The sequence below is a fragment of the Rhyacophila brunnea genome, unplaced genomic scaffold (genome assembly GCF_057557595.1).
Source record: "Rhyacophila brunnea isolate RB1 unplaced genomic scaffold, BYU_Rbru_1.0 scaffold_23, whole genome shotgun sequence".
NCBI classification, from domain to species: Eukaryota; Metazoa; Arthropoda; class Insecta; order Trichoptera; family Rhyacophilidae; genus Rhyacophila; species Rhyacophila brunnea.
Window position 1 is genome coordinate 7,810,153 of NW_028232893.1, and position 27,791 is coordinate 7,837,943.

At 34.1% G+C, this 27,791-nt stretch overlaps 3 protein-coding genes across 4 annotated transcripts in view; all 3 read right to left on the reverse strand.

Moving 5' to 3' along the window:
• The window catches only part of Tbc1d22 (TBC1 domain family member 22), a 443,277-nt gene that overhangs the window by 56,024 nt on the left and 359,462 nt on the right, over window positions 1-27,791 (reverse strand). The window lies entirely within an intron of this gene.
• Window positions 1,802-8,624, reverse strand: LOC147069421 (CDP-diacylglycerol--inositol 3-phosphatidyltransferase-like). Its single transcript, XM_085950659.1, has 4 exons — window positions 8,459-8,624; window positions 8,243-8,377; window positions 3,834-4,151; window positions 1,802-3,740 (listed from the first exon to the last, which is right to left on the reverse strand). The coding sequence occupies exons 1-4, from the start codon at window positions 8,496-8,498 to the stop codon at window positions 3,580-3,582; spliced, it is 654 nt and encodes a 217-aa protein (XP_085806785.1). The 5' UTR covers window positions 8,499-8,624; the 3' UTR covers window positions 1,802-3,579.
• LOC147069422 (CDP-diacylglycerol--inositol 3-phosphatidyltransferase-like) lies at window positions 14,967-27,698 on the reverse strand. Of its 2 annotated transcripts, XM_085950137.1 has the most exons (5): window positions 27,474-27,698; window positions 27,257-27,391; window positions 17,008-17,325; window positions 16,790-16,918; window positions 14,967-16,154 (listed from the first exon to the last, which is right to left on the reverse strand). In XM_085950137.1, the coding sequence occupies exons 1-5, from the start codon at window positions 27,511-27,513 to the stop codon at window positions 16,144-16,146; spliced, it is 633 nt and encodes a 210-aa protein (XP_085806263.1). In that variant the 5' UTR covers window positions 27,514-27,698; the 3' UTR covers window positions 14,967-16,143. The 2 variants fall into 2 exon arrangements, with proteins under 2 accessions (XP_085806263.1, XP_085806262.1); XM_085950136.1 differs by lacking the exon at window positions 14,967-16,154 and having other exon boundaries at window positions 16,608-16,918.

A 27,791-nucleotide genomic window follows, 5' to 3' on the forward strand; every position in this document is an offset into this window, starting at 1 on the left:
GTGCACACTAAACTTTGTTAGTCATATGTATTTGTTTTTATTGAACTAAGACTACAATTTACAGATGGTGTTAGTTAGTTTTTAAAAATCAATTAAACCCTGCCTAAACGAAACCATAATAGTTTTGGCCTAATTTGGGCGATACGACAAAATTGTGCACACTTTTTCATTCATAGTTATTTGTTTTCGTTGGATTAAAGATACATATTATACATATTGTTGGTTCATTTTTTTAATTCATTAAGCCCTGCCTGAACCAAACTATAATAAATAAAAAATATTATTCTATCTATAAAATATTCAAAGTTATGTATGATTTAATTGCATAATTTTAAATATTTTATAGATAGACATGTATTTTTTGACTATTATCTATTATGGCTTGGTTTCTCAGGGTTTAATTGAATTTTAAAAACTAACCAACACTTTCTGTAAATTGTAGTCTTATTTCAATGAAAACATATACGTATGTCTGAAAAAGTTTAATGTGCACTATTTATGGCGGATCTTAACAGCCTACCTCCACCCTTCGCCACTGCATAATATCGACGGTATAACATTGCAGAAACTTATATTATGCTATCAACTTGATAGCCAACTAAATAAACTACAAAATATTATTATGCAAACGAATTAATTTAACAGTTAGAAAAACCTAAATTTAATTAAATGATGGGTTAGTACCCATTGCCAATAAAGTCCACATATTAGTCTAACAATATTACCAAAATCTATCAAAAATACAGTAAAATCTCGATATAACAGACTTCGGATATGTATAAAGGCCAGTCAAATGTGAAAATTGTTTAAAACATCTTGTTAATGTTATACATGTTTAAATCAAAGTGTCACTGCTTGTAAACAATGTTCTGCGCATGATAATTCCGAGTCATAATACCATCCTGCTCGTAGACTAAACGTAGCACTGACGTTTGCAACGCTGGCCGCTATTTCACACAGCTGCTCAGCAGTATAATTTATTTACTCGAAGTGAATGGATGCATTTATTACTCGACTCAATAAGTTTAAACTGTAAATTACAATCAAACACATCGTCGTAATTCTAATCTTAAACTACGGATAAACGGTAAATAATTAATTGAACGTTAAATTATTAACTAGAAGACATACAAAAGTTGGAGTATCTGTGTCTCGTATATGTCAACAATATGGTATAAGAAATCAAACTGTATCGTTACCTACATACAAATAGTGTATTTTCTTTCTATTGTTTAAAATTACATAATACTTTCAATTCGTTTATTGAAACTTCACTGGCCTTGTATTGTGCCGTTTATTTTCTTAATAAAAAAACGCATTCGGAAAACCTATTTTCATATAACGGACTTTCGTCTATAACGGACACCCCCTCACCCGCATCAGTCCGTTATATCGAGGATTTTACTGTACGTACATATTCTGTATGTATGATTAAGGCTATACCTCAGTTGAGGCACGGTCTAAAAAGATTGTGGCTAGGCGATTGCGGGTCGCGGGTGCAAATGATGCATGTCAAACGAAATATAATTTGTCATATAAATCCAAAATGCGTCCATTTAATGTTCTGTTTATTGTTGTATTAGTAACAATAATAATATATTCATACATATGTTATCTTTTTAAAGTAAATGGGTAATGTTTTTAGTCATCTTTACATGATTTAAGAATTAATAGTCTCTATCACAAAACAAATTAACGTGTTCCCAGCTCAACGTTCTCTCTCCGAATGGCAGCGAGTACAAAATTTCGTCGCTCCTATAGTTGAAAATTATTTGCCGTTTCACTGATGTATCGCCTTAATATAAAACTTCCAAAACCAATCAAATAACACAAAAAGAGAAATGTTTAAAAACTTAACGACTAAGCGACAGAAAATTATGAATTAAAAAGATTCAAACGAATGCCAATATATCAAATTGTATTATGCTTATATTAATAAAATTGTAATTAGGGGTTGATCCGCTAGTAAAAATAGGAATATTATTCTAATTTCAAAATACAATATGACAGAAAATAGGAATTATTGTGATATCCAACAATGTCATTTTATACAAATATTTAATTGTGGATACATCATACCAGTATTTGGAAACATCTCAAACGAATCAAACTACTATATGACAACATCTTCTTGGCTACGTGTTAAAACTGTGAACTAACATGCCCCTCCCATTTTTAACCACAATTCCATTATAAACTAACAAGCTCCTCCCATTTAGTCGACAACAGCGCCCTCCTTCGCGTAGCCAAGAAGATGTTGTCGTACAATACTTACTTATTTCTGAATTTTAAACTAAATTGAATAAACCCCTAGATATTCATATCTCCATAGATTTGTTCTTGGCAAAATATGATGAGTAAACTTTTCAAAATAATATTCAATATTAGATGTTTTCAAAGAACACGCAGCCTCCTGTAACGTTGGGAAAAACGATTTGACGTTGTTCCCAGTTACGATAGATGAGCGAAGCATAAATTACAAGAGCAGACTCACACCGTCTGGCCCGATCGAGAAAAGCCATTTCACACAATTTCATGTTGCGGGTGGAATAAATAATATATATTTTTGCCCGATTCATCTTCACCAATTGGGGTCAATTTGAAGAGCTTGTCAACGCTGTCAATTTTACATTTGATTTTATAATGATAGTTACCTATTATTTTAACAGACAAAGTAAATGCAATCTTCAATCATTTACAGCGATTTCAAGTAAGAAATTATGAGGGAAAACTGTTTAGTTTAGTCACCAAGTTGACCAATAGATATTTTTTGTTTTACTAATCTTTTTTCAACACAACGTTCTAATGTGACAATATAACTCCTGGAATGGTCGCGTAGTGTCGCTTGTGACATAATTATATCAAAATCACACGAGTGTTTGAACTAACAGTGTCCGGAAATTTGTACATAATATGCAGTTCGCCGTATCACACTTCACCGTGAAATGTTGTATCGAAAATATATGGTCTTATATTAAAGACCGTCCAACCTCTTTGGGTCGTAAAGTACTGATAAAAATCATGTCTAAATAAAACACGGTTCCTGTCGGTTTACAGGAAGCCAGTGGCAAACAAATTTTGAAAATAGTCGATATACTCGATTATTTGTTAGGTTAGGTTAAGTTTTCATTATTAAATTCGTGAATTTTGCCAAAATTAACTATATTATACGGTCATTGTTACAGAAATCACAACTGAGCCATCAATTCCTCAATTCTTATTTACAATACGATCGATTAGTTGGACATGTCTGATATATAATGAGTAATGACGATTGGCATGAGTCTACTTTTGTAATTAAAGCAAGAAAGGAGACTCCACCTTGCATATCTCTTCATTAAGTCTTTAAACTATAGAATGCAATTAAATATCACCGCCAGGATGTATTCAGCGGAGCAACGGAATGCTGGATGAGGCAAGAAGACTGCCGAGAGACAGAGCTTCTTGAAAACCATACGAGGTGGCCATATGTTCCATTTAACGAGCCAATATGGTCGTGGTGAGAAAACAAAGATATTTTATAATCACAACACAAAATAATTTATAATCTTAATAAGGATTCATGTTAACTGGCGTCATTTAGTTGGCAGCTTTAGCAGCTATGGCGGCACGCTCGTTCACGTCAATGGTGGCGAGGTTCATGGATGCCACGAAGCCGTGGATGACTGATATCAGTGACTTCACGATGGCCACCGGTGCAGATATATATGCTACTAGACGGAAAAGTCCAAATCCTGCAACTGTTGTAAAAAGAAAGAAGATGGATGAAACAAATCCTATATAATATATAATTACATCGGGTTATGTAGTATTAAGTGAATCTGCTAACTTACTGAGTGGTCCTTCGGTGAAATGCAGCAGATACAGAGCGGCATAGAAAGCCTCGTTTCCGAAGCACATCATGAACAGCACCAGCTTGTTGGTGTAGTAGACCCTCATGATGGGATTCCCGGACATGTCGATGAACTTGTGAGACTGCTTCCCTTGGAGGATGGTGGTGTGGAGGTACAGCCAGTGGCAGGCTATGTCGATGGTCATGGAGAGTTGGAACCAGAACATGTAGCGAGGGTAGAATGCGGAGAGCGTCACGCAGAGGCACATGGTTCCGGCGCGGTCCGTCAGCTGATCGAGCATGGCTCCGAATTTGGTACCTGAAAATAATTAGTAATGAATACATATTTTTTTTACATTCTAACATTGTCTGCGAGAATATGGAAATCAAAAATGATGGATAAACACGAAGAAATATATTGATTCGATTTTAATGTATTTTTTCCACCTACAGTCGAACTTGGTTATTACGATCACGGAAATAGCGAGATCTCGGATGTAATGAGAAAACATTCATTGACATTTTAGTTTATGATTTTTTCCATACATTTATTCACTTTTATAACGAGCTACTTCTCGGGTATACCGAGCAAAACTGTTTATGTGTTGATCGTTTAAAAACGACATTTTCGACCGTAAGCAATAAAATCCGACCGGGCAGTTAACTAGACCGATGCCGCCGGGATTGGATCACGTTTATGACACTAGTTAAGCGTCTAAGTACCTAATTGGTGTTTTCACCGACAACATTGAAAAAGTATCCACGCATATGGTTGAAATTGCATGTAAAAAATCCAATCTTTGTGAAGTCAGTAGATACCTACCAGCCATGCTTGTTTCGGAGATTTTTACGATTGTTTTCAGATTTTTTATGTTCTATGCTTAAATAGAATGTGGCGCGAAAAATGTCATATAACGATATAACGAGTAATGCTTATAACGAGCTAATTCAGTCGGTCCCATCTTCCTCGTAATAACTGAGTTCGACTGTATATTATTAAATACCTTTTTCTGTCGGCGCAGATGCTTTTCGATCCAATAATATTGTTAATTTAAAATTCGAAATTTTCATACATTTCGAACATTATCACACACTAAGATTATATTAGGTTGGGGTAGGTTAGGTTAGGTTAGGTTAGGTTGGGTTTGGTTTGGTCTAAAAAGGAAGTTATAAAAGCTCATGCGCGCATCTGCGCCACTATTGCCAGAAATAAAATTACCCGTGAAGATTTATTAATTATTACTTATTGTATTTTATATATTTCGACGGCATCTTCTAACCCAATGATACTCAACCTTTTTTTTCTTCGGGCCAAATACACATATTTGTAAAGTAACGCGGGCCGCATCACTACTGGTGTGACGAAAAAAATCATGAAACTGAGATGTCCGGGGTTCCAGCGGTTAGCTCAGGTGTCCATCGAACCCCGGATTCACAAAAAAAGATAAAAAAGGATTTATATATGTTGGTAAAATTAAATAAAACACTAAGTCTTTCTCGTGCGGTCTTAGCGTTATATATTTTAATATTTGGTTGAACAACGTTACTTTATAGTCCATTACATATTTTGTTTTTACAATTAGTTACGCAGGTCCGTACACGGTTTACAAAGGACGCTTACTAACTTTCTTTTTCTTTTTCAAATTCCCCGTACCCACGCCGTCCAGCAAAAAGGACTCTCGTGATTGGCCAAATTTTATCGCGTGATGCTTTTGATTTGACGAATCACGAGGATCACCCCGGCGCAGGCGCGTGGAGATTTTAACGTTGCCGGCAAGCGCGGCAAAATTTATTATATATGAATATTAATATTTAGTCTTAAAATTATCTCTTTCATCCATCATCATTTACACTTTTTAAATTAAATTAAATTTATCTTAACACTTTACGGTCCGGTAACGCCACATTGGCGTCCTTTGCAAGCCGAACGTTACGATCCGGTGACGCCTACGTGGCGTCCTCACATAGGCATATCTTTACTGTGAAAAATAAATATGAAATTTAATATTTGGTTGCAAGATCTATCGACAGATGGTTGAATGACATGTGCAAGAAGTAAAAGCATGATGGAAAAAAAATATTTCGGGGTTTTTACAGAGATGGCGGACGTAAACCATTCAGTATTTTTTCGTACCTATACCATTTTTTTTTATTAGTTACAAGCCCATTTCTAGACGGGTGAATCACGAGACGTAAACAAAAAAGGTAATAAACACTCGAATGTTATATTCCAGTGTCGTCACTTCAACTTCGAAATTTAATTGTCGACCCTTTTCAGTGGTAGTCTACCATTTATGAACCTGCATTCTTTTTTTTTTTAATGAACGCGATTTTTAGCTATGAAATTGCATCATATTTGATAATTTGTCTTTAATGGTTTACTACCCATGAAACATCCACCATGCTTCATCATCCATGATAGAAATCTTAACTTGAAAATGAGAACAGTTATAAATGTGAACTTGTATCGCGTTGTCATTTTCGTTCGCTTTTTTCGGCAGATTATTGCTTGTGTAACTGCATAAATAATAGCTATTATTATTTATATTGCACTAATTTCATTGAAAAAATAATTAATCTAAGTATATTTTAGCTAGGATATATATTTTTTATTAGTTTTATCTCCAAAAAAACTTTTTAAAATGGAGGACCATTCGTTTTTAAACAGAGGAAAACTATGCGGATTGTATGTCAGATATTCCCAGTGACTGAAGATATCGGAGATTTTAGTGTAATTTTCAATCACAATCAAATATTTCCGGGGATTTCCGCAACTAATAAACGTTTAAGAAGAAAGTGTAAAGTGTGTTCCTCACATAAACTTCGAAAAGAAACTATTTACATGTCCAAAGAGTGAAAAGTACCTCTACATCTACATATTGGTAATTGGTTTTCTTCGTATAATTTAAAAAAAAGTGTATTAGTTGTTAGTTCATTTTACATTCATAGTTTTATAAACTATTTCAAATAATTTCAGCTTTAGTGTGATAATAATTATTTCGTGCCTAGCCAGTTATCTAAAGGTATTATCCATAAGATTGAGTGTTGATTCAAATATTTTTGTGGAATGTAGATGTTTGTTTTACAATTCTATTGCTCATAGATTTTGTTATATGAATTTTTTACGCACGCCTCTGCACTGTTATTGGATTGTCTCGATTCCTACAATAATACCAAATTTTAATAAGCGGTGGGAATGTATATGCGTGCATTTTATTTATTTGAATTTACTCGAAAATATGCACGCCACTGCCACTGCCTTTATCGGCTAGGCCATAAAACCAATAAATCACTAGTAAGTGTTAGTTCGGGAATGAATGTGCATTTATTTTTAAACACTTCACAGTTTGTGTGAAGTCTTTGTTATTTTATTATATTTGATAATCAGAGATATGAGTAGCTAGCGCTAAAAATGAATTGATACGTATTCTATAGCGGTGTAAAACATTTTGTATTTGAATATTTTATTATATTTTTTAATTAAAAAATAATATATTGTGATGCTTCATATCAATAGGCTGTTTCCTTTACATTATATTTAACAAATTGAACTAATCTAATAACATATAATAAATAATATACGAAAATTTACAAATTATATACTTTACCTTTATGGAACGCGGGCCAGAGGTTGACAAGTGTTGAATAAATGACACAATTTGATGCATTGATATATTTTAAGTATTTTCTGAAAATTTTATTGAAATATATCAATAGGTTCAAAAGTTATATCATTTTTAACTTCGCGATCGAAATTTGTTGATTTTCATTAAAAAATACCGGATATTGGCGTAGGTTCTTCGCGAAAATTCGCGGACCGTATAGTGTTAATTACACCTCCGCCCAATATGTGATTTTCACACACCGGACGAAGGCCTTTACTTATGAATAAAAAATACTTACGTGGTTGAGCAAGGAATCAGATTAGATGTTTTATGAAGCCGTTTCTAGAGGTCAGGGTTACGTTTCGACTTATAGCTACTAAATGATTATTTTACACCGGGAGAAGCCCGCCTGTAACAGGGGTGTATCAAAACCCCCCTTTTTTATAAAACATTTTTGAGATTTTAAAAATGATGCGTATTTTTTAAATTAATCGTGTGCAATAGCAACACTCTTATACCAGATCTGATGTGGACCATAATGACAATCCTCTTCAGGTGTCAAAAAAGTCGAAACGAATCTCAAGATATACGAAATTCCTGATAATAAATGTGTTTCGGGCCGCAGGTTGAGTATCTCTGTTCTAACCGATAATATACATTTCACAAAAAAAATATTATTGTGCCGCAGATGACCTATGAATATTTTATTGATTTCCGGAATATGATATACAGAAACAAACAAACAATTTTGTATCCCCACACTTGTCAATAAAATATCACAACAAAAAAATAACAATAAACTCACTCTGATTAAAGTATCTTGCGGCATGTCCATCGACGGCGTCCAACAATCCAGAGATGACATAACACCAACAGGCCACGGCATAATTCGTCGGCATGAAGTAGAAGGATATGAGGGCCAGGATAATTCGACCATATCCTGAAACAAACAACTACGTTACAACTGAAACACGCTAATTCAATTAGTCATTTTCTGCGTTTAAAACAGTCAAAAACTCACCGATTAGATTTGGAACGAAGAGGAATATGTTCTCAGACATTGTGTAATCTCTTTTATGTCGTAATACGACTTCGATTGGATATAAAGGTCAATATTTGTGTACTCTCCAGCCACCCCCAAAGCGCAAATTTCCAGGTCCCAGGACAAATTTGACATATAGAATTAGGGCTGCCATTGTGTGTATTTTCAATTCCCTGACATTTACAAATTATATACGCAATTGATACTTGGTATGTCACATTCCTGAATAATGTATTTATTGAAAACTACAAAAGTAAAAGTATTTGGAGTCAGGGTATAGATCTAATAGAAGTGGCTATCATCCATGTCTCGTAGGTAACAAGAAAAATCTGTTGATTCGTCGTACCTCCTCCATTCTGTGGAGGCCCTAAACATTGCGTAAAAAACTGTATTATTTATATAATCAAAAGGGTATGTACCTATGTATAATAATAATTAATACCTACCATGTTTATTGACACTCCGTAGAGTTTGTAACTGATGAAATTAAGGATTCAATAAAATTGTAAATAAAAAAATTAAAGTAAATTTTTGAATAAAATTTTGAAAAAAATTGATTTTTTTGTTAACTGCATACGATTATGTATATTTATAATGAATTGCATATTATTAATTTATTGTTTTTCCATTTAATTTACGCGAAAAATTCGCATTTTTGTAATTTCTGTAAGTGCCCTGTCAAAATATCCCGATTAAAAAGCACCTGCATCCATACGAAAGGTCCTGACAAGAGTCTTGCACAACATCCAATACCGCTGTAATACTCTCTACTCAGTCAGTTTATGAAGCAATAATTATTGTTGTCTAGAATCTAGATCTTCTTCTTATTGTGCCATCCCCTAGCGGAGATCGGCCACCATCAAGGCGATCTTATCTTTGTCGTCTGCTACCTGGAACAGTTCAGTGGAGCTGCACTCGTACCAATCACGGAGGTTCTTAACCCACGAAATGCGGCGCCGTCCTCTGCTACGCTTCCCATTGATCTTTCCTTGAATGACAAGTTGGGGAATGCTGTATTTGTCCTCTCATAATGTGGCCGAGGTACTGTAGTTTCCTGGTTTTGATACTTCGTAGAACTTCTCGGTCCCTCCCCATTCGATTGAGAACTTCAAAATTTGCCACACGTTCAGTCCAAGGAATTTTGAGGATGTGTCTATATAGCTACATCTCGAAAGCTTCAAGTCTCCATGACATCTCATGGTAGAGATTCGAATCTAGATAAATAATATTATATAAGAAGGGATTAACATTATTTGGTATCCGGTAGCCTATCGAACAAAATATCAATTGGTTTCAAAAAATCTAGTATGTCTACTCTCATATCTTCTTCTTCGTCTTTCACCCTGTCACGACCCAGTGTTGGGGCATAGGGCAAGCACAAATTCGCACCACTTCCCTCGATCCATCACCAACTCTTGCGCCTCCCGCCATGCCAGACCTGCAGCGCGTAGATCACTTTTGTAGCACCGCTGCTGGGTAAGGGAGGGCCGGCCACGACAACGGAACCCTTGAGGCTGTGTCGCACTCTTTGGCGGCTCTCTCTCTCATACATACCTAGTATTAATTTAGAGTACGATTGTTTTAAAATATGAAAACTAGTATAAAGAGTAATTATTATTTTATCAAAGTTTCGGTCGGAGTTATAAATTTTGTAGATCGATCAAAATAAGTTAAATAAAGTGTTATGAATGACAACACTGATAGTAAACGATGCTTCTTTGACATAGTTTATAATAAAACTCTACGTAATCGATTAGATAACAACAATGTATCATTTAAAGAAAATACTACTCGAAAGCCAATATTTCATTAATCGTTTGGAAAAAATGCAGATTCGCACGATTATTTAAATTTTTTAACTAAATATTACAATGTTGGTGAGGTACCTACATACTTATTTCAACTTTCCAAATATATTAATGCAATCATGACACCTCGTATTAATTAACGTAACCGAGTTCAATTAAGAAGTAGGTACTTATACTGAAAATATAATCCATCTATGTTTACTAATCGGTAATTAAACTCATATATGAGGAGCAACTTATCCAATCGTATTTTGTCCACATTTGCCCATTCTTCAGAAAAAGGGAAAAACTGATACATATCTCATTATTCAGGTGATATAAAAGAATTTATATATTATATTGATGCTATTAGGGAGTGTGTCTAACACGAAAAGAATTAAACAAAAAGATGATTTTTTCGTTTATTTAGGTCAGTGGCACACCCAGGATTTAATATTTTGGGGGAGCCAAGAAGGAGGGGGGGGGGTTAAAATATATTTTTCATGCAAATGAAAAAAAACAGTAGAATTTGAAAATTTTATTTACAGAACAAAATCAAGTTTTATTTTCTTTTTACAAAGCTCTTGAATTACTCCGGCCGCGGTTACTTTAATCTCTCTGTATAGGTATATAAAGAAATGCTAGTCCATTTAATCTTGACTGCGTCATGGTAGATCTTAGGTATGTTTTTAAAAGGCGTAAGGTTGAAAATGATCTTTCACTACCGCATGTTGTGACGGGAAGTGTTCCAAATATTTTAACTAAATTAAAGATGTTGGGGTGAATCATTTTGTCGCATTTTGAAATGGCATCAACAGCATTTCTGCATGGAGTGACTGCATTTGATTTAGGTACTTATCAAACTTTTTATACCATTATTTCAATTCGGCGTTCAAAATTGCAAGATTTGTAGAAGGCATATCACGGTCATAAAATTTGCACAGGTCACGAAATTCTCCGAATGCACTTACTGTTGGAGCATCTTTTCGGTTTGGAAGAAGATTTAAAAACTGCTTCAGTACTTCGCGATGTCGCATGAAAAATTGTTCATTGAGCTGATTTAATATTGGTCAATAAATGGAAAAAAGATAGTTCTTCTGAAATACTCTTCTACTGAATCAGCTGGAACATTACACCTCAATGTTTGTTTCGATGTAGATGCAACCTTTGCCTAAACATCATTCACATTTCTTTATATATTTTCTTTCGACCATGTTCGATCCTAATAGGATCATATGGGCCTCCACAGAGTAGGGGTTTGTATTAACTGATTTTGTTTTTACGAGAAATGGATGTCGGCCACTTGCTCAACCTATTAGGTCCATACCCTGACACACAAATTGAAAAACAATATGTGTACTTGCCAGACCCAGGATTCGAACCTGGGACCCATGGCGTTATAGTCCAACGCTTAAGCCATGCGGCCACCGTATCTTTATATATATCAGTATATTATAGGCAAAAATGCTGACATAAACACAGTATCTATGAACACAATTCATTTTGAAGCAATCACTACCATGGACAAAATAACCACCATCTTTAGATTAATGAAGCCTGAGCATAACTTTTTGCACAAGCAACGAGTGGTCCACTGCCATACTATTTATTGATAAAAAAAACTTAAAACCCAATTTACGCAAAGTTGGTAAAAGTTATAGCAAATCTGACAGTATATTTTTCATATTTAATTCATAAAAATTATAGAATATTTGGCGTAAAATATTAATATTATTAACTGTTTTCGGAAATAAACTTATTTAGTCTATGGCTGCGTAGCTGACGGATTGGTGTAGTGCCAACTGTACTATAATTTAGGGCCGCGTACTTACGATATAAAGGTTGAAAATACTATGATTTGGGGCCGCGTACTATAATTTAAAAATTTCGGAAAATAAGGGGAAAAATGAGCCGACTGCGGCCCAACGTGGAATTCTCGTCATAAAAAAAACGAGCCACCTGAGAAAAAGAGCAGTCTGCAGCCCACTGCGGAAAATACACGGCCAAATAAACGAGACATCAAAACCTTACACCATTTGAAAATGCAGAAAAGTATTGGCCATTCAATGTGTACTATATTTTTTGCCGAAATACTAGGTATAATTTCGGAGGCTCGGTACTATAATTCCACTTTGGAAATATGGCAACACTGCCTCACGTTAAACTTTTCGGTCTCTATTACTGGAAGCTGCGGTCTGCGAAAGACGATTGTGTCGTAAAAAAAACATGGCAGATACCGGATATATTTTCCACACGCTATTCGGCTAAAAAAGTGTTTATTAATGGAAGTATACAAAGGAGTAACAGCATTTCAGAACAATATATCGTCTCTGTTCTGGCAGAACACACTAACTGGAGAATACTAGTTTTGAGTAATTTGACTTTGAAGTTGTTAAAATGTTTGAAATGGTCTGTCATGTGAGTTTATTAAGTAATCGTAAAAAGGATGACTTTAAAATAAAGACTGTTTATTTATTAAGAAGGTTTCCAGACAGTAAAGTTTGAAATAAGGAACATTTTGGTATAACTAACTCAATATGTCATTTTTTCGAATTAGTGTCTTCTGCCAGAACAGTGACGATATGCATACTATTAATTTATACATTGATAGTTTATCTTAAAAGATCTTTTACAATAAAAATTCACAACTTTTACAACAAATATTAAAATATGGTTGTTTATTGTGAAAAATGTCCAGGGCATAATATTATTTTGAACCCAAAATATACGATTCATTTTTCAAAGTAAAAATTGATAGTGTTAGTTAATGACATTCATTATTTACATTATTTTTTTACATTACATATTTACATTACATTTACATTATTTACATTACACAAATTTTCATTTCAGAGTTAAATATATTTTTAAGAATACCAAACAAAAAAATTGTATTTATATAAAGTATGTAATGGAGTATAATATTATTATGTAGCAAATTTGTAATCTTTAGAGAAGCCCTGCATCAAAGCAGAGGCATACAGTATGCATCCAAACTTTAGTTTAGAATATTTAAATAATAAACTTTTAATTTTTTTTGTTAATAGCAGATAGATATTTAGAGAATTAGATGATCACAATATGTATGATACTTCACCATTAACAAACCAAACTAGTTTCAAAAAATATTTAGAAATAAGATATCATCATTTAGCGAAAAATGCAGAGCAACCAAATAGTCAAATTAGACAATATTAAATAATAAGCAGCTGCCGTCAATATTTTGATATTATTCATTTTTAAACAAACAATCGAGGTTAAAATAGTAATTTTCCTTTTACTTCTATATAATAATTACTTATTCTGAGTTTACGTGATAACTTTACTTGAGGTATTGACAATAATATGGAGGGTATACTGCCAGAATGCATTATTTCAGTTTTTGCTGTTTTTCTGTTTTGAATGCCAAAATGTATACAATTTTACGCTCTACGTCCTGGTAAAAAGCACAAAGGCATAGGATATAATGGTGAGAAAATAGAAACATTATTAAATCATATTGTTATTTTTTTATTCTGATAGAAAGCATGATAATGACCTAACGCGTTCTGCGTATACAAAATACAGGACTTGTAACATGTCGTATATTGTGTTTGCCATAAAGGTTAGTCTTTATAATGTAGAAAAACTGTTTTTAAATCATAAAAAAATCTAAGTGGGAGAACGCTTTGAAAAAAAAATTAAAGTCCTTTTTGCGATTATCTCAGAACTTTTTTTAATGAGTTAATGCTTTCTGTCAGTATACCCTCGATATATGAAATTTTATTATTCTACGTGCAATATTTTCCGACCAGCTGTAGATGTATGACAGTGTAGTCTATTACTTAACTATTACAAATAGAAATATACCATCTAAATACAATAACAAATAATTATTTTGATCATACTTTGGTTCATAAATTCTTTGTATTTAATTTTCTGTAACCCGTTTGCATTATATTGCTATGAAATATTATATACCATCTCTGGAATATTATTTATTTATCATGCTATGTAATATTATATACCAGCGATTTCCAAACTGGGAGGCGCGGAGTGTTGCAAAGGGAGGCGCGAAAAGTTTTACACGATTATTATTAATGTAGCCACAGGTTTTCAGTTTGCAAATGCATAGTTTATAAAACGGCCGCTAGTTATAAACTACATAAAAAAACAGTCCTATAAAAGGTTGTTGCAAACCTGTCTGAAAATATGGAGACTAATTTTATAATACCTCACTTCTGTACTATTGTGAAGCGCTCGGGCTATCTCGTGAAAAATGAAATAAAAGGGTCAAATCATAATGTTGAAATCTGAGGGAAATTTGTTTAGGAACGATAATTTTGTTGTTAGGCTTGTTCTGTTCGGTTGAAATTTAAAAAAAATTGAGTAAAAAAATCAATGCAAGGACCACTAAGGCATTCACTGATTTAAAAAGACAAAGTGAAGGCATTCATAAAAAATTGGAACTTTGGAAATCAAAATTACAAAAAAAAATAAGTTCGCCATGTTTCCACTTATAAATTTCTGCGCCAGATATATTAAAGCAAACAAAAATTTATTTAAGTATGAGTTCTTGGTTCGTTTGCTAATGCACTTTTCACATTATTTTATTAATAGTAAAAAAAAGTCACCTGCGGCGCTGCTTTGTTTCAGGACTATTAACTATTTTAAATATGTGGCTGTGCATTGCAATTTGATGTGATACCTTTTTCATTTTTGTATTAGTACATTGTTGACTATTTGAAAAAATGTCTGTATTATTTAATGTTGGGGGGATGGGGGGAGGCGCCAAGATTAGAATTTTTGAAAAGGGAGGCGTAGTAACATAAAGTTTGGAAACTACTGTTATATACCATGTCTAGAATATTATTTATTTATCATGCTATGTAATATTGTTTTTTGTTGTAGATTTGTATGTCTGCAATAAAAACAATAATTATATTAATTTCATGGCTTTTTTTATTACCCTTATAATGCACCGCAGATTATTAAAAAAACACACCAGCTGCACAAATTTAAAAAGGCATTTAATTAATGAAACTTTGAATTACTTGGTACACCTGAGTGGCCGATCTATAAAAGTATATTAGTCGATGGCCAAAATGCAACTGCTTGATTATCGTTGCGTTGTTATCTGTGGTCTATCAATGACCACAGACAACATGACAGTTTGTAGAGTTATACGAAACCTCTAAAAAATACATAAAATAAAATATCTACAATATTTTTTCATACAATTGAACATTTATTTATTTTTTAGAATTATTAATAACCATGTCCTTGCTTTTTCGTACAAGGTGGTTGTTAGTAATTTTGAACAATCACAAACACCCGGGCTTTGAGAAAAACACATAAATATTGTGTGTCCTGATTGGGAATCGAATCCAGGAACTCTCGGGTGGAAGGCAAGCGCCTAACGCACTGCACCACGAGAGCCGCCCTAGAATTGAACATTATCTATTTAATTGTTCCCAATTAGACAAGCACAATTTTCCATTTTTTTTAAATAATAATTATAGCCTAGATTTATGTTAATCAAGTAAAGTTTAAATTTCATTTTCCCAACAATGACCAAATCAGAGTTATCTAGTTGTAGTATTAATTGAGGTGACAATATATATAAAAGCATGAAGATCAGAGCACTAAGTCGTTCGTAATATCTTTTGGTGAAAGAAGAAGGTCTTCTTCATCACTTGGTATTCACCAGATATAAAAATTGTTTTACGACACGAATAATGTTAAAACTAATTCCAGGATCGCAAATCCTAATAAACAGGTACATATTCAAAATCTATCTATACAGAAAGTACATCAAATCAAATCATTCAAAAGTAAAAAACAAGATATAATAATTGTATACAAAAAGAAAAGGAATGAACAATAATTATTCATATTTTATTTTGGTACTGTTCGGTTATACGGAATACAGCGGGAAACGCATTTTGAAAATAGCCGATAAACTGGATTATTTGTTAGTTTGGGTTAGTTTAGGTTAGGTTAGGTTGGGTTAGGTTTGGTTACGTTAATCTAACAAATAATCCAGTTTATCGGCTATTTTCAAAATGTGTTTTCCGCTGTATTCCGTATAACCGAACAGTACCTTTATTTTTATAAACTAAACGTGTAAAAAGTGCCAAAAATGCACATAATATACATAATGCCGTCCTGGAACCAGACTGTAGTATCTCAAAAAAATGCAGTATTGAGTTAACTATAATACTTTTATCAGTTTTCAATCCTCTATCCAACAGAAAAACTGTTGTATCTGGATTCAATATTATTCCGGAGATATTCGCAAAAATACAGTCATACTTTTGATGAAACTATGCGTATGCACTGGCACTGGAAAACTGCCGAGAGACAGAGCTTCTTGAACCATACGAGGTGACCATAATATGTCCCATTTAACGAGCCAATATGGTCAAGGTGAGAAAATAGAGATATTTTATAATCACAACACAAAATAAAAATAATAAAACTTAATAAGGATTAATGTTAACCGGCGTCATTTAGTTGGCATGTTTAGCAGCAATGGCGGCACGTTCGTTTACGTCGATGGTGGCGAGGTTCATGGATGCCACGAAGCCGTGGATGACTGAAATCAGTGTCTTCACGATGGCCACTGGTGCGGATATATATGCTGCCAGACGGAAAAGACCAAATCCTGCAACTGTTGTAATAAGAAAAAAGATGAATGGAACAAATCCTATATAATATATAGTTACATCGGATTAGTGTTAAGTGAATCTGCTAACTTACTGAGTGGTCCTTCGGTGAAATGCAGCAGGTACAGAGAGGAGTAGAAAGCCTCGTTTCCGAAGATCATCGTGAGCAGCACCAGCTCGTTGTTGTAGTAGAGCCTCATGATGGGATTACCGGACATGTCGATGAACTTGTGAGACTGCTTCCCTTGGAGGTTGGTGGTGTGGAGGTACAGCCAGTGGCAGGCTATGTCGATGGTCATGGAGAGTTGGAACAAGAACATGTAGTGAGGGTAGAACACGGAGAGCGTCACGCAGAGGCACATGGTTCCGACGCGGTCCGTCAACTGATCGAGCATGGCTCCGAATTGGGTACCTGAAAATAATTAGTAATGAATACATATTTTTTTACATTCCAACAATGACCGCCCGAGACTTTGTCTGCGTGTAGATGAATAAACACAATGAAGAAATAGGATTTATTCGATTGTAATGTAATTTTTCCACCTATATAAACAACAATTGGGCGGTTGGTTGGCACCCGCTTCTCTACCAGCACTTCAGCTCACTACTCCACCGCTGCTATCTGACCACTAGACTTACTCATTATGAATTGTTGCAAGTGTGGTATTTTTGAGAAGCCTAACTTCGGAACCTTTTGAGACATTGATATAAAATTTTACAAAATTTGTTATCACCAATGCAATACGCTGTGCAAGTTCTATCAGTATTGGTTTAGTAATTTTTGACTTATAACAGAACAAAAAAAACCCGGACAACAAGGCCTGAACAAAAACGATGCATGAGTGAGAGTGAGAAAGTATTCGGCACCCTTACAATCTCTGCGACACGCGCTAGAGTAAGATAAAAGGTCTACATATGTGTTAGCTAGTTTCCAAAAGTATCGCCATCAAATTGGGGCGAAACGCTTCACATAGCGTCGATAACTTGCGAGCTTGTGTTGCTAAAATTGATATTTTTTGTGTTAAACATAAAGTCAATGGTAAATATTTTTAGTTAATTAAGTAGAAAAGATGGTTCTGTGTGTTGTCTTAAAATGATATCTTTACCTAATGGTTGCATTTTGACCGCTTAAAAATACTATATAACGTAAAAAAATAGAAAATTATATTTTAATTCTAAGCGTCTAGTGCGAGCACTTTGGGCGAGCACTAACGAAATGGTCTATGGTCTCGAACATTTGTAGACGAATGCGTTCGCTCGCCCACAAACCAAACGCAAGGCACGCGGCTTCATTTAGCAATGCAACGGGTGGCGTCTAGATGTATCTATAGTCTAAGCCGGACAACAATTTCAAAAAACTGGATTTTGTGCCAAAACCCAACATTCAAAAAGCAGATAAGTACATATTTCAAAATCACACACTTTTACAATATTATTTAATAGTAACTAAAGAATTCACATTTTTCTGATATTGCATGTGATTTCTGCAATCCCGTCACATTTCAGTGCGTTTAATTCTCAGTTGTATGTTTATATTTCCGGTAAATTACGTCTGAAATATTCAAAACTAAATTTAAACTACCTACGTATTAAAACTAAAAATTCAATTTACTTAAACACATTCCATTCAATGCATGGTAATCATTGAAATGAAATACATGCATGCATTTCTACTTTATAGGCATGTCTGCAGTGCGTAAGACCAATGTGACGCAACCGGACTGTTTTCCGGCTTTTCGTTAAAATAATGCCAATGAAAAATATTATCAGTTCAAGAGAAGAGCAATGTTCTCGAAAAAGTGAAAGAACACATTGACGTAATATGCTCCAATTTATGCTTTTTTAAGATTTTATTTTTAATTTTACAAAACTCCCAGTAACGTTTTCCCATTATATTTATAATAATTGTTTTTGTTAGTTCCTTCAAAAACAGAATATTGGAGTCTCACTGAAGGCCAATTCTTGAATGAAGCAGTATTACCGGTTGCACAACCTAAGCGCAAACCTGCTACAACGAAGTATATAAAATGTCGACCGGTGGTGTCGACTACAGTATGCAATTTAACTATACACGCTTTGCCGATAGAGGCGCTAGTAACTCTCCATTTGACTTTGACATATTATTAAACGTCAAAAATTTGTACGTAGTGAGCAGGCTGTTATTCTATTTTTTCTATCATTTACACAACTATTACCGCTGAAAGTATTAGTTTGTGTTTAAATTCTCACTTAAATATTTATTGTGATTTTGTAATACAGAAACACACAGGTTTGTTTGCAAAATACAACGGAAATTCCGTGTTGTAATATTGTTATATTGGAGACATAACTGATTAATTGGCTACGTACTTCAACAATTCACAAACGGTACGTTTTGGCATGTTTACTTTCTATCTTACTCTAACGCATGGATATAAGGTATAAGCATGCTGAATGCTTTCTCACTCGCACGAATGCAAGTCGTTCGAAGCTGTATATACACAATATCTCCTGTAAAACTAAAAATTTTACGTGCTTCATTAATGCTTCATTAAAGCGGTGTTTTTTACTGCTTCATTCAAGAATTGGCCTTCTGTTGTTACCAAATACAGTGAAACCCCGATTCTACAATTTTCAAGGGACCCTAAAAAAAACCGATAAATGCGGGTTTTTTAAATATAATTTTTTTTTTTTAAATACTTACATATCAAGGCGTGAACAAAAACGATGCATAAGTGCGAGTGAGAAAGTATTCGGCACCCTTATAATCTCTGCGACACGCACTAGAGTAAGATAAAAGGTTTACAGATGTTTGAGATGATTTGTTGTGGTGTCGCCGCCAAAACTAAGTATGTTGCTTAACGTAGCGTCGATAAACTGCGCGTGTTGTTAAAATTGATATTTTTTGTGTTAAACATAAAGTCAGTGGTCAATATTTTTAGTTAATTAAGTAGGAAAGACGGTTCTGTGTATTGTATTAAAATGTGGTGGCCGTACTGATAAGCAAGAAGATGGTATTACGTTTCATAGGTCAGTTGATACATGTTCGTGATAATTTATTTGTATATTATTAAATATTTTAATTTCAGTGACCTGGTGTTTCTTTAAAATAACATAAATTATGGATATCTTTACCTAATGGTTGCATTTTGACCGCTTAAAAATCCTATATAATGTAAAAAAATAGAAAATTATATTTTAATTCTGAGCGTCTAATGCGAGCACTTTGGGCGAGCACTAGCGAAATGGTCTATGGTCTCAAACATTTTTGTACGAATGCGTTCGCTCGCCCACAAACCAAACGCACGGCACGCAGCTTCATTTAGCAATACAATGGGTGGCGTCTAGATGTATCTATAGTCTAAGTTACATATGCATTTTAGTTGCGACTTATAAAAATTCGTGATACAAGATGCCAAGCAAGCCTGAGCTGGCTGTGCAAACAAAGCAATGCGACTGAATCACTGAAAGGTCAGGCAAGATTGAAAGCCGACCGATCTGTGCAAAAAAAGCATAATAAAAAGTATCATAAACAATTCTACGAAAGGGAAATGAAAAAAACGGTCAATCGGGATAATATTGGATAATATTTGTGACCGGACCAGCGGTGGCTTCTCTAACATCATGCATGTGCGCTGCACCCCTTCCATTTTCTAAAACATCACTCAATGTGCATCATTGCTATTCATAAATCATCACTCGATTATCGCAATTTAATCCATGTAAATTTGTACCAAAAGCATGGGTACATGCTTTTGGTACAAATTTACAATTTTACATTTTGGTACAAAATATACTGAACAGTCATCGAAAACGTGCAAACGTGGTCAGCGCCCTAATATTGATCTTAGTTTGTCATTAATACTGTATAGTGTAATAACGCTACAAGCAAGCCGAACACATAAACACATTAAAATATTATGGGCATTTGGGTCGTCGCTCAAACTTTTTCGGCTTTTTCAAGATTTTGCAGGATTGATAAAAAAATAGATTTTTTTAAATTTTAATCTCATATAAATTCATTGGATATAGACTGATATTGAATACAAATTGATTATCAACATAAATATTATGGATACGATAGATTCTTAAATCGTTCTATTTTTGCAAATATTTGAATATAATTTATAAAAAAATAATATGTCAGCTACTATGTTATTTTGCCATGTTGTCACATTTTTAACAATGCTGACGGGCGAAATTTTTTTATTGCATTTTGCAGACGCTGTCGGTCGAAGGGACTCGTTCACAGAAGAGTGAGTGAAAGTGAAAGGTGTTTTTCAACTCTTAAAAGAATTAAATCGTTTTTAAGAAATACCATGAATCAGGACAGACTTAATTGTCTATCTGTGTTAAGCATCGAGAAAAAATTTTTACAAACAGTTCCAGACTTTAATGAGAAAGTGATTGAGGTGTTCGCTAAGCAGAAACAACGAATTGATCTTCTTTTTAAATAAGGTAAGAAAGTTTTTAGTGCACCCCCAATGAAAGCAAATTTGGAAACCACCGGCCGCCACTGGACCGGACTATAATATTTGCACTCAATGCATCATAAACAATTCTACGACAGCGAAATGAAAGATATTCAAGAAAAACGGTCAATCGGGATAATTTTTGTGACGGGACCATAAAATTTAGACGATATATCGAGGAAAACGATAAATCGGGGAACGGTTAATGCGGGATTATTTAACATTGTTCTTATGGGTGTTTAGCGGGACTTTCAAAAAAGAACGATCCATGTGGGAAAACGATTTATGCGAGACCGGTAGATCGGGGTTTCACTGTATACCTATACATATTAGAAAAAATCATTTTAAAAAATAAAATTACCTTATTAATTATTACACATTTCGCAAAAAAAATATTGGTAATGGTGCCGCGGTCATCTGCGTGACTTTTTATAACTTTCTTTTTAGACCAGACTAAACCAAACCTAACTTAACCTAACCTAATCTACCCCAACCTAATCTAACCTAACCTAATCTTAGTGTGTGATAATGATACATCAAAATGTATGAATATATCAAATGTTTATTATTATTATTCATATTGGATCGAAAAGCATCTCCTGCAACAGAAAAAGGTATTTAAAAAGGCCTGAACAAAAACGAACCATAAGTGCGAGTGAGAAAGCTTTCGGCACGGTTATATTCTCCACAATATGCGTTAAGAGAATTTCTATGGCTAAATTAAATATTTTTTGTACACGTCGCTGGTAAATATTAGTTTTAATGATTCCGTTCATTCAAAAACTGCAAGCATGCATTCTTGAAATTTATTGTTTTTATGTTAAATATAAAATTAGTGGTAATTATTTTTAGTGAATTTAGTAAAAAATATGGTTAACTATGTTGTGTTTAAATTTGGTAGCCGAACTGAGTAGCAGCATGATGGTATAACGTTTCATAGTTAAGTTAATAATAATAAAAGTAAGATTCTACTATGCGGTATACGCAAGAAACACGGCTTCATATAGCTAAACATTACACACTCTCTTTATATTATTACTCTGTGAGGTATTTAATATAATTGTCTGCATGGGATAAACTGTTTCCGCCAAAAAAAATGGTAAACGGTGATGCGGTCATCTGCTGCACTATAATATTTATTGATTTAGTTTTAATGAGACCTATAAGGAAACAAACATACCATTTTTTTGTAACCCAACACTTCGCTGGGTGAGGATCAACATATTCTATGTCCACTTTTTATCAAAAACAAGTTATGAATGCAGGATTATTTGGCTTTGAAAACTCTTCCTGGCAGTAATTTTATCCTATGTCCATGAATGCTCTATACCAGTGGTTCCCAAAGTTGCTGGGCTCCGACCCATCTAACAAAAATTTCCAATCTTGGGACCCACCTCTTAGCTGTCTTAGAGAAAAGAGGGCATAAATATTGGTAATGCCCAGATTCCCTAGTGGCGAGTCGAGGAACTACTTAATGCTGTCTTATTTGTTCTAATTGATATATTTTTTTTTTTTATAAGTGTTACCAATACGAATGAAAGATTGTTGAAATAAGAAACACAACTTAAATAAATAAAAAAATATTACTTACATACCTACACCTGCAAGGTTTTTTTACGAAGTTATTTAAATGGGAAGGGTGTATTTGTTTCTTATTTTTCTTCATTACAGTTTTAGCATCAACTTCAACTTTAGTTACTTTTAATCGCAGTGAGTTTGATATATCCAATTTATTTCGGTATTTAGTTTTAATGTTAACCATAGCCGAAAATCCCACCTCACATAGATATGAGGAAGTAAAGAGGAGGAGGACTTTCATAGCTTCATCGAACAGGCAAAGATAATTATCAGCAACTGAGAGCCAGAATTTCGTTAACTGTTTACGATTGAAACTATTTTTCAGTGACGTATCTTCTGATAAATCAATGAGTTCTTCACTTGCTTTTGAATGAAATATCAAATTTATCACTATTTTTTTAAATCCATGTATACAGTGGCGAGGGCCCACTCAATATTCGCTCGCGACCCATAGTTTGGGAAACCATGCTCTATACAATGTTATTTGAAAAAAATAAGATTACCCCTAACATTTTCGTTCAGTTCAACCTATTCTTTGTGCATCGACCAATCAGCACTCAGTATTTTTAGACATGGAATAACATGATTCGTGACAACTCGATCATTCTGCGTTCAACTTGCAAGAGAGCATGCATTTTTAGTTAAAAAGAAAAACCTGTTATGGATAATACAAAGGAATATGAAGTGAAAGTTTCATCTTTCGACCTTGTCGGGTAAGTTTCAAATACATATTTTACATCTTTATTATAAAATGAATAGTTTCATAGCTGATAGCATTGTGAGTTATTTATAAATGTTTGCTTTTGAAATGACAGTTGGTCCATGATAATTTTGATTGATTAATGATTTTAAACCGTTATATCAACTATAACTGTAATGTTTATTATTAAATCCGCTACTTTTTAATGTTTCAAGATGACCACATCCTGAGAAGAAGAAAAGAATAGCCGTAAAAGAAAAAGGACTCCTACTGGTGGAAAATAAATCAACGGAAAACGCTTCCAACAATCTGGTAAAAATACATAAAGACAAAGGTGTTCAAATTCCGCAAAGAACGATAATAGTGAGTAAAGATTGTCAAAACAAATGTAGGTTTTGCTGCGGCAGTACATTTTTATGAAGCCAGTAAAAGAGTGAGCTCAATTTGGGAAGCGCTTCAGAGAGTATTATAAGAGCCAATAGTTAAAATTTGTCATAATTAGTACGACAGCTTTAGCATAGTGGTCTATGCGCGGCGGGCACGGTACCTGGAGAGATGCAGGTACGATTCCTGCGGGTTGTCTTACTTTTTTCAAAAAGATTTTTTCTATCGGTTATAGTAAATTTTTTCAGAAGTGTTTTCAAAATTATGTATGTTCAATACTATTATAGTGAAATTGACAAACTATAGTTGAAGTAGGGAGTAAAATGATGTTAACGCGCGTGTTTGAACATGTACCTAACCGAATTTTTTTTTTTTTAAACGGTACATGTTCAAACACGCGAAAACACGGATCAAAGAGATTATCAATATAAATTTTTATCGTAAATATTTCACTATAATTGTATAAATTATACTGATAAATGCGTTTAAAAATTAACAAATGTAAAAAATCTTAACACCACTGCACATTTATGTACTGAAATATGACTATATTCTAAAACATTAGAGCGAGAGGTTTAAAAGAATACTATTTTATGTAATAAAAATACTTTATGCAGTCATCAAATGTTTAAAATAAATATAAAGGATAATAAGGCTTCAAAATTATATAAATAGATTATCTACAACGTTTAAGGTATGTCCAGGATCATGCTTTGAAAATAGAACAAAAGCTCCATTTTGACCTACGCTGAGCATGTCCCGCCTTAAGAATTAATTTAAATTACAATTTATCCAAAAATGAAAGAGATATCGTGTATTGTTTGAAAAATTTGAGCTCTGAAATATTGAAATGGCTCTGGTGTAAAATTTGGAAATATGGACATAGAATATCGATAGTGAAAAATTGACTACTCGTAACCCAGTTTCGCGTTAAAGTTGACCCCTCGTAACCATTTTTTTGGCCAAAATGGAGTATGAATGCCAACTTGTTCAGATTTTCAATACCTACCTATCTGTTAACTCAATGTTACAAGAAACGTCATAAAACTGATCATAATAACAAAAGTAGTTACCTCGTAACCAATGTTCCCTGTAAGATGTGCGCGTGTGCACACCTACCAAAATGTGACCGCACACATGTTTGCATCCCCCGCACGGTCCTCAACTTAAAATATTGTAAAAGAACGTTTCCTTTGCCAGATTTTAGTTTTGCTCGAATGCACGAAACCATCACATGCACAATTCTTCGACTCATTTCTCGAAAGGCGGAAGGCTGAAATTAATAAATAACTTAAAATATAAGTTTTAATGAACAATTGTGTGTGTGTTTGTGGGGGGGTGGTGTTGTAAATATACCGCCCCGTGTGACGGCCCGTCACTGACGGGTGACACCATCCCTGGTTGCGCCACTGCTGAAATGCGTTGATGATGCACACACACAACAGAAAAATTAGAGGGAACATTGCTCTGTAAAAAGTTTAAGTTACGAGGAACCAACAATACGGCTTACGAGGTGTCAACATTATAATTATATCTTAATTGCATTGTAGAATGACACATTTTAAAAGTTGGTAGCTCGTATGTGACACGTTAGGCAGTTTTTTCAAAGTGTTTTAAAAATTTCAAGATTTGCAGGAATTAAAAAATATAATACCTGTAGAATGAATGTCACACATTCTCTGATAGTCTCCCTCATCACAATAAATTAAACTGATTGACATGGGATTGAGAGGTTCCATTTAGTATGAACTGTTTCCTCGTATCATAGAATTAAGCTCCTTTTGTCGTATATTGTAACCTCGTAAGATATATTTTCGTCAATAACTTCTATGTTTCATCAAAATGTTAACATTATCTGATAAATAAAAACATTGTTTCACTATTTAAGCAATGCGTATTTTAGGTTTTGCTTTATTTTCAATACTTTTTGTTTTATTCAGTTTTAATGCTTTAAAGTAGTGAAAATGGTGGGGTGCTTGTGACTGGTCGACCGCCATCTTTACCTGACAGTCGCCATTGTTGAATTCTGCTATCTTTTTGTCATCGAATTATAGTACGCGGTCCAAGACATTACAGTATTTCCGCAAAAATTATAGGACGTGTTGAAAATGTAAGTTTTTTGTTTGTGACGTAACGTAAACATAACGTAGAATTCGAGAAATTCCGGTGCCCTGCTTTATTTAAACACCTTTTACAACTGAAAAATGCTAACCGGCGGTACGCCGCCGGCCGCCGCTATTAACTGTCACGTCAGTTTTTAAGAGTACCTATACAACGCAAGACTACATCCATAGACTAATATACTTACTACGTCCCTCGCTTCACATTATTACGATTTGCTGTGAATGAAGTACGAATAACGAAAAAATTACGTGTGACAGTTAATGGCGTCGCCCGACGGCGTACAAGTCATATGACCCCTCCCCCTAACCTAACCGTCGAATTCAAATAATTCCATTTTTCAAAATTGTTGTATTTTTGACGTACTATACTTTTTTAATAGTACGCGGACCAAAATGAACTATAATTATAGTTCGGTTGGCAACACTGCGTTCACTGACGGATGGCAGTGCGCGACGGCGGCAGTGTTGCCAACTGTACTATAATTATAGTATTTGTACTATAATTTTGGTCCGCGTACTATGTACGATATAAAACAGGTATAGTACGCCCAAAATACTATAATTTTGAATGTCGGAAAAAATATGTAAAAAGTACTAAAATTTCGATATTTTCGTTCGATAAATTGGTGCAAAATTATACTTTTGCAATATAAGAAGATTTAGAGAACTTGGAAAAAAAATGCTTGAAAAACGGAAAAAACCCTTGACTTTTGTTTAAAATGAAATTTCTTGAATTCTTCGGTAAGCATTTTTGGTCGGAAGAGATACCTAAATAAAAACGGGTCTCGGAATTTGTCAAATTTTCCGTTATTTTTTTTCTGAGAAACAAAAAACCTATACATTTTCAACAGATGACAACGCGTACTATATTTTTCCCCCAAATACTATAACTTTGGAGGCTCTGTACTATAATTCCACTTTGAATATATGGCAACACTGGACGGCGGATAACCAGTAATCCAATCACAAGACCCAATGGTGGTTACGAGTGGTCAATTTTAACGCGAAACTGGGTTACGAGTAGTCCATTTTTCACCATCGATATGTTGATCCTCAGCCCGCGACTTGTCAATAAATTATCAAAACAAAAAATAACAATAAACTCACATTGATTAAAGTATCTTGCAGCAGGTCCGTCGACGGCGTCCAACAAGACAGATAAGACATAACACCAGCAGGCCACGGCATAATTTGTCGGCATGAAGTAGAAGGATATGAGGGCCAAGATAATTCGAGCATATCCTGAAAACAAACTACGTTACAACCGAAACACGTTAATTCAATTAGTGTCATTTTCTGTGTTTAGAACTGTCAAAAGACTCACCGATTATGTTTGGAACGAAGAGGAAGATGTTCTCAGACATTGTGTCATCTCTTTTATGTCGTAACACGGGTTCGATTGGATATAAAGGTCAATTTTTTCCACGCCCAAAGCGCAAATCTCCACGAGGCCAAATTTCGACGAAACACTCACGCTACAGTATATTATTCAAAACTCCATTTACAAACCTACAAACAGTCAGTTGAGTCAGTGTTGCCATATTTTCATAGTGGAATTATAGTACGGGGCCTCCAAAATTATAGTATTTCGGCAAAAATATAGTACGCATTGAATGACTAATACTTTTCTGCATTTTCAAAA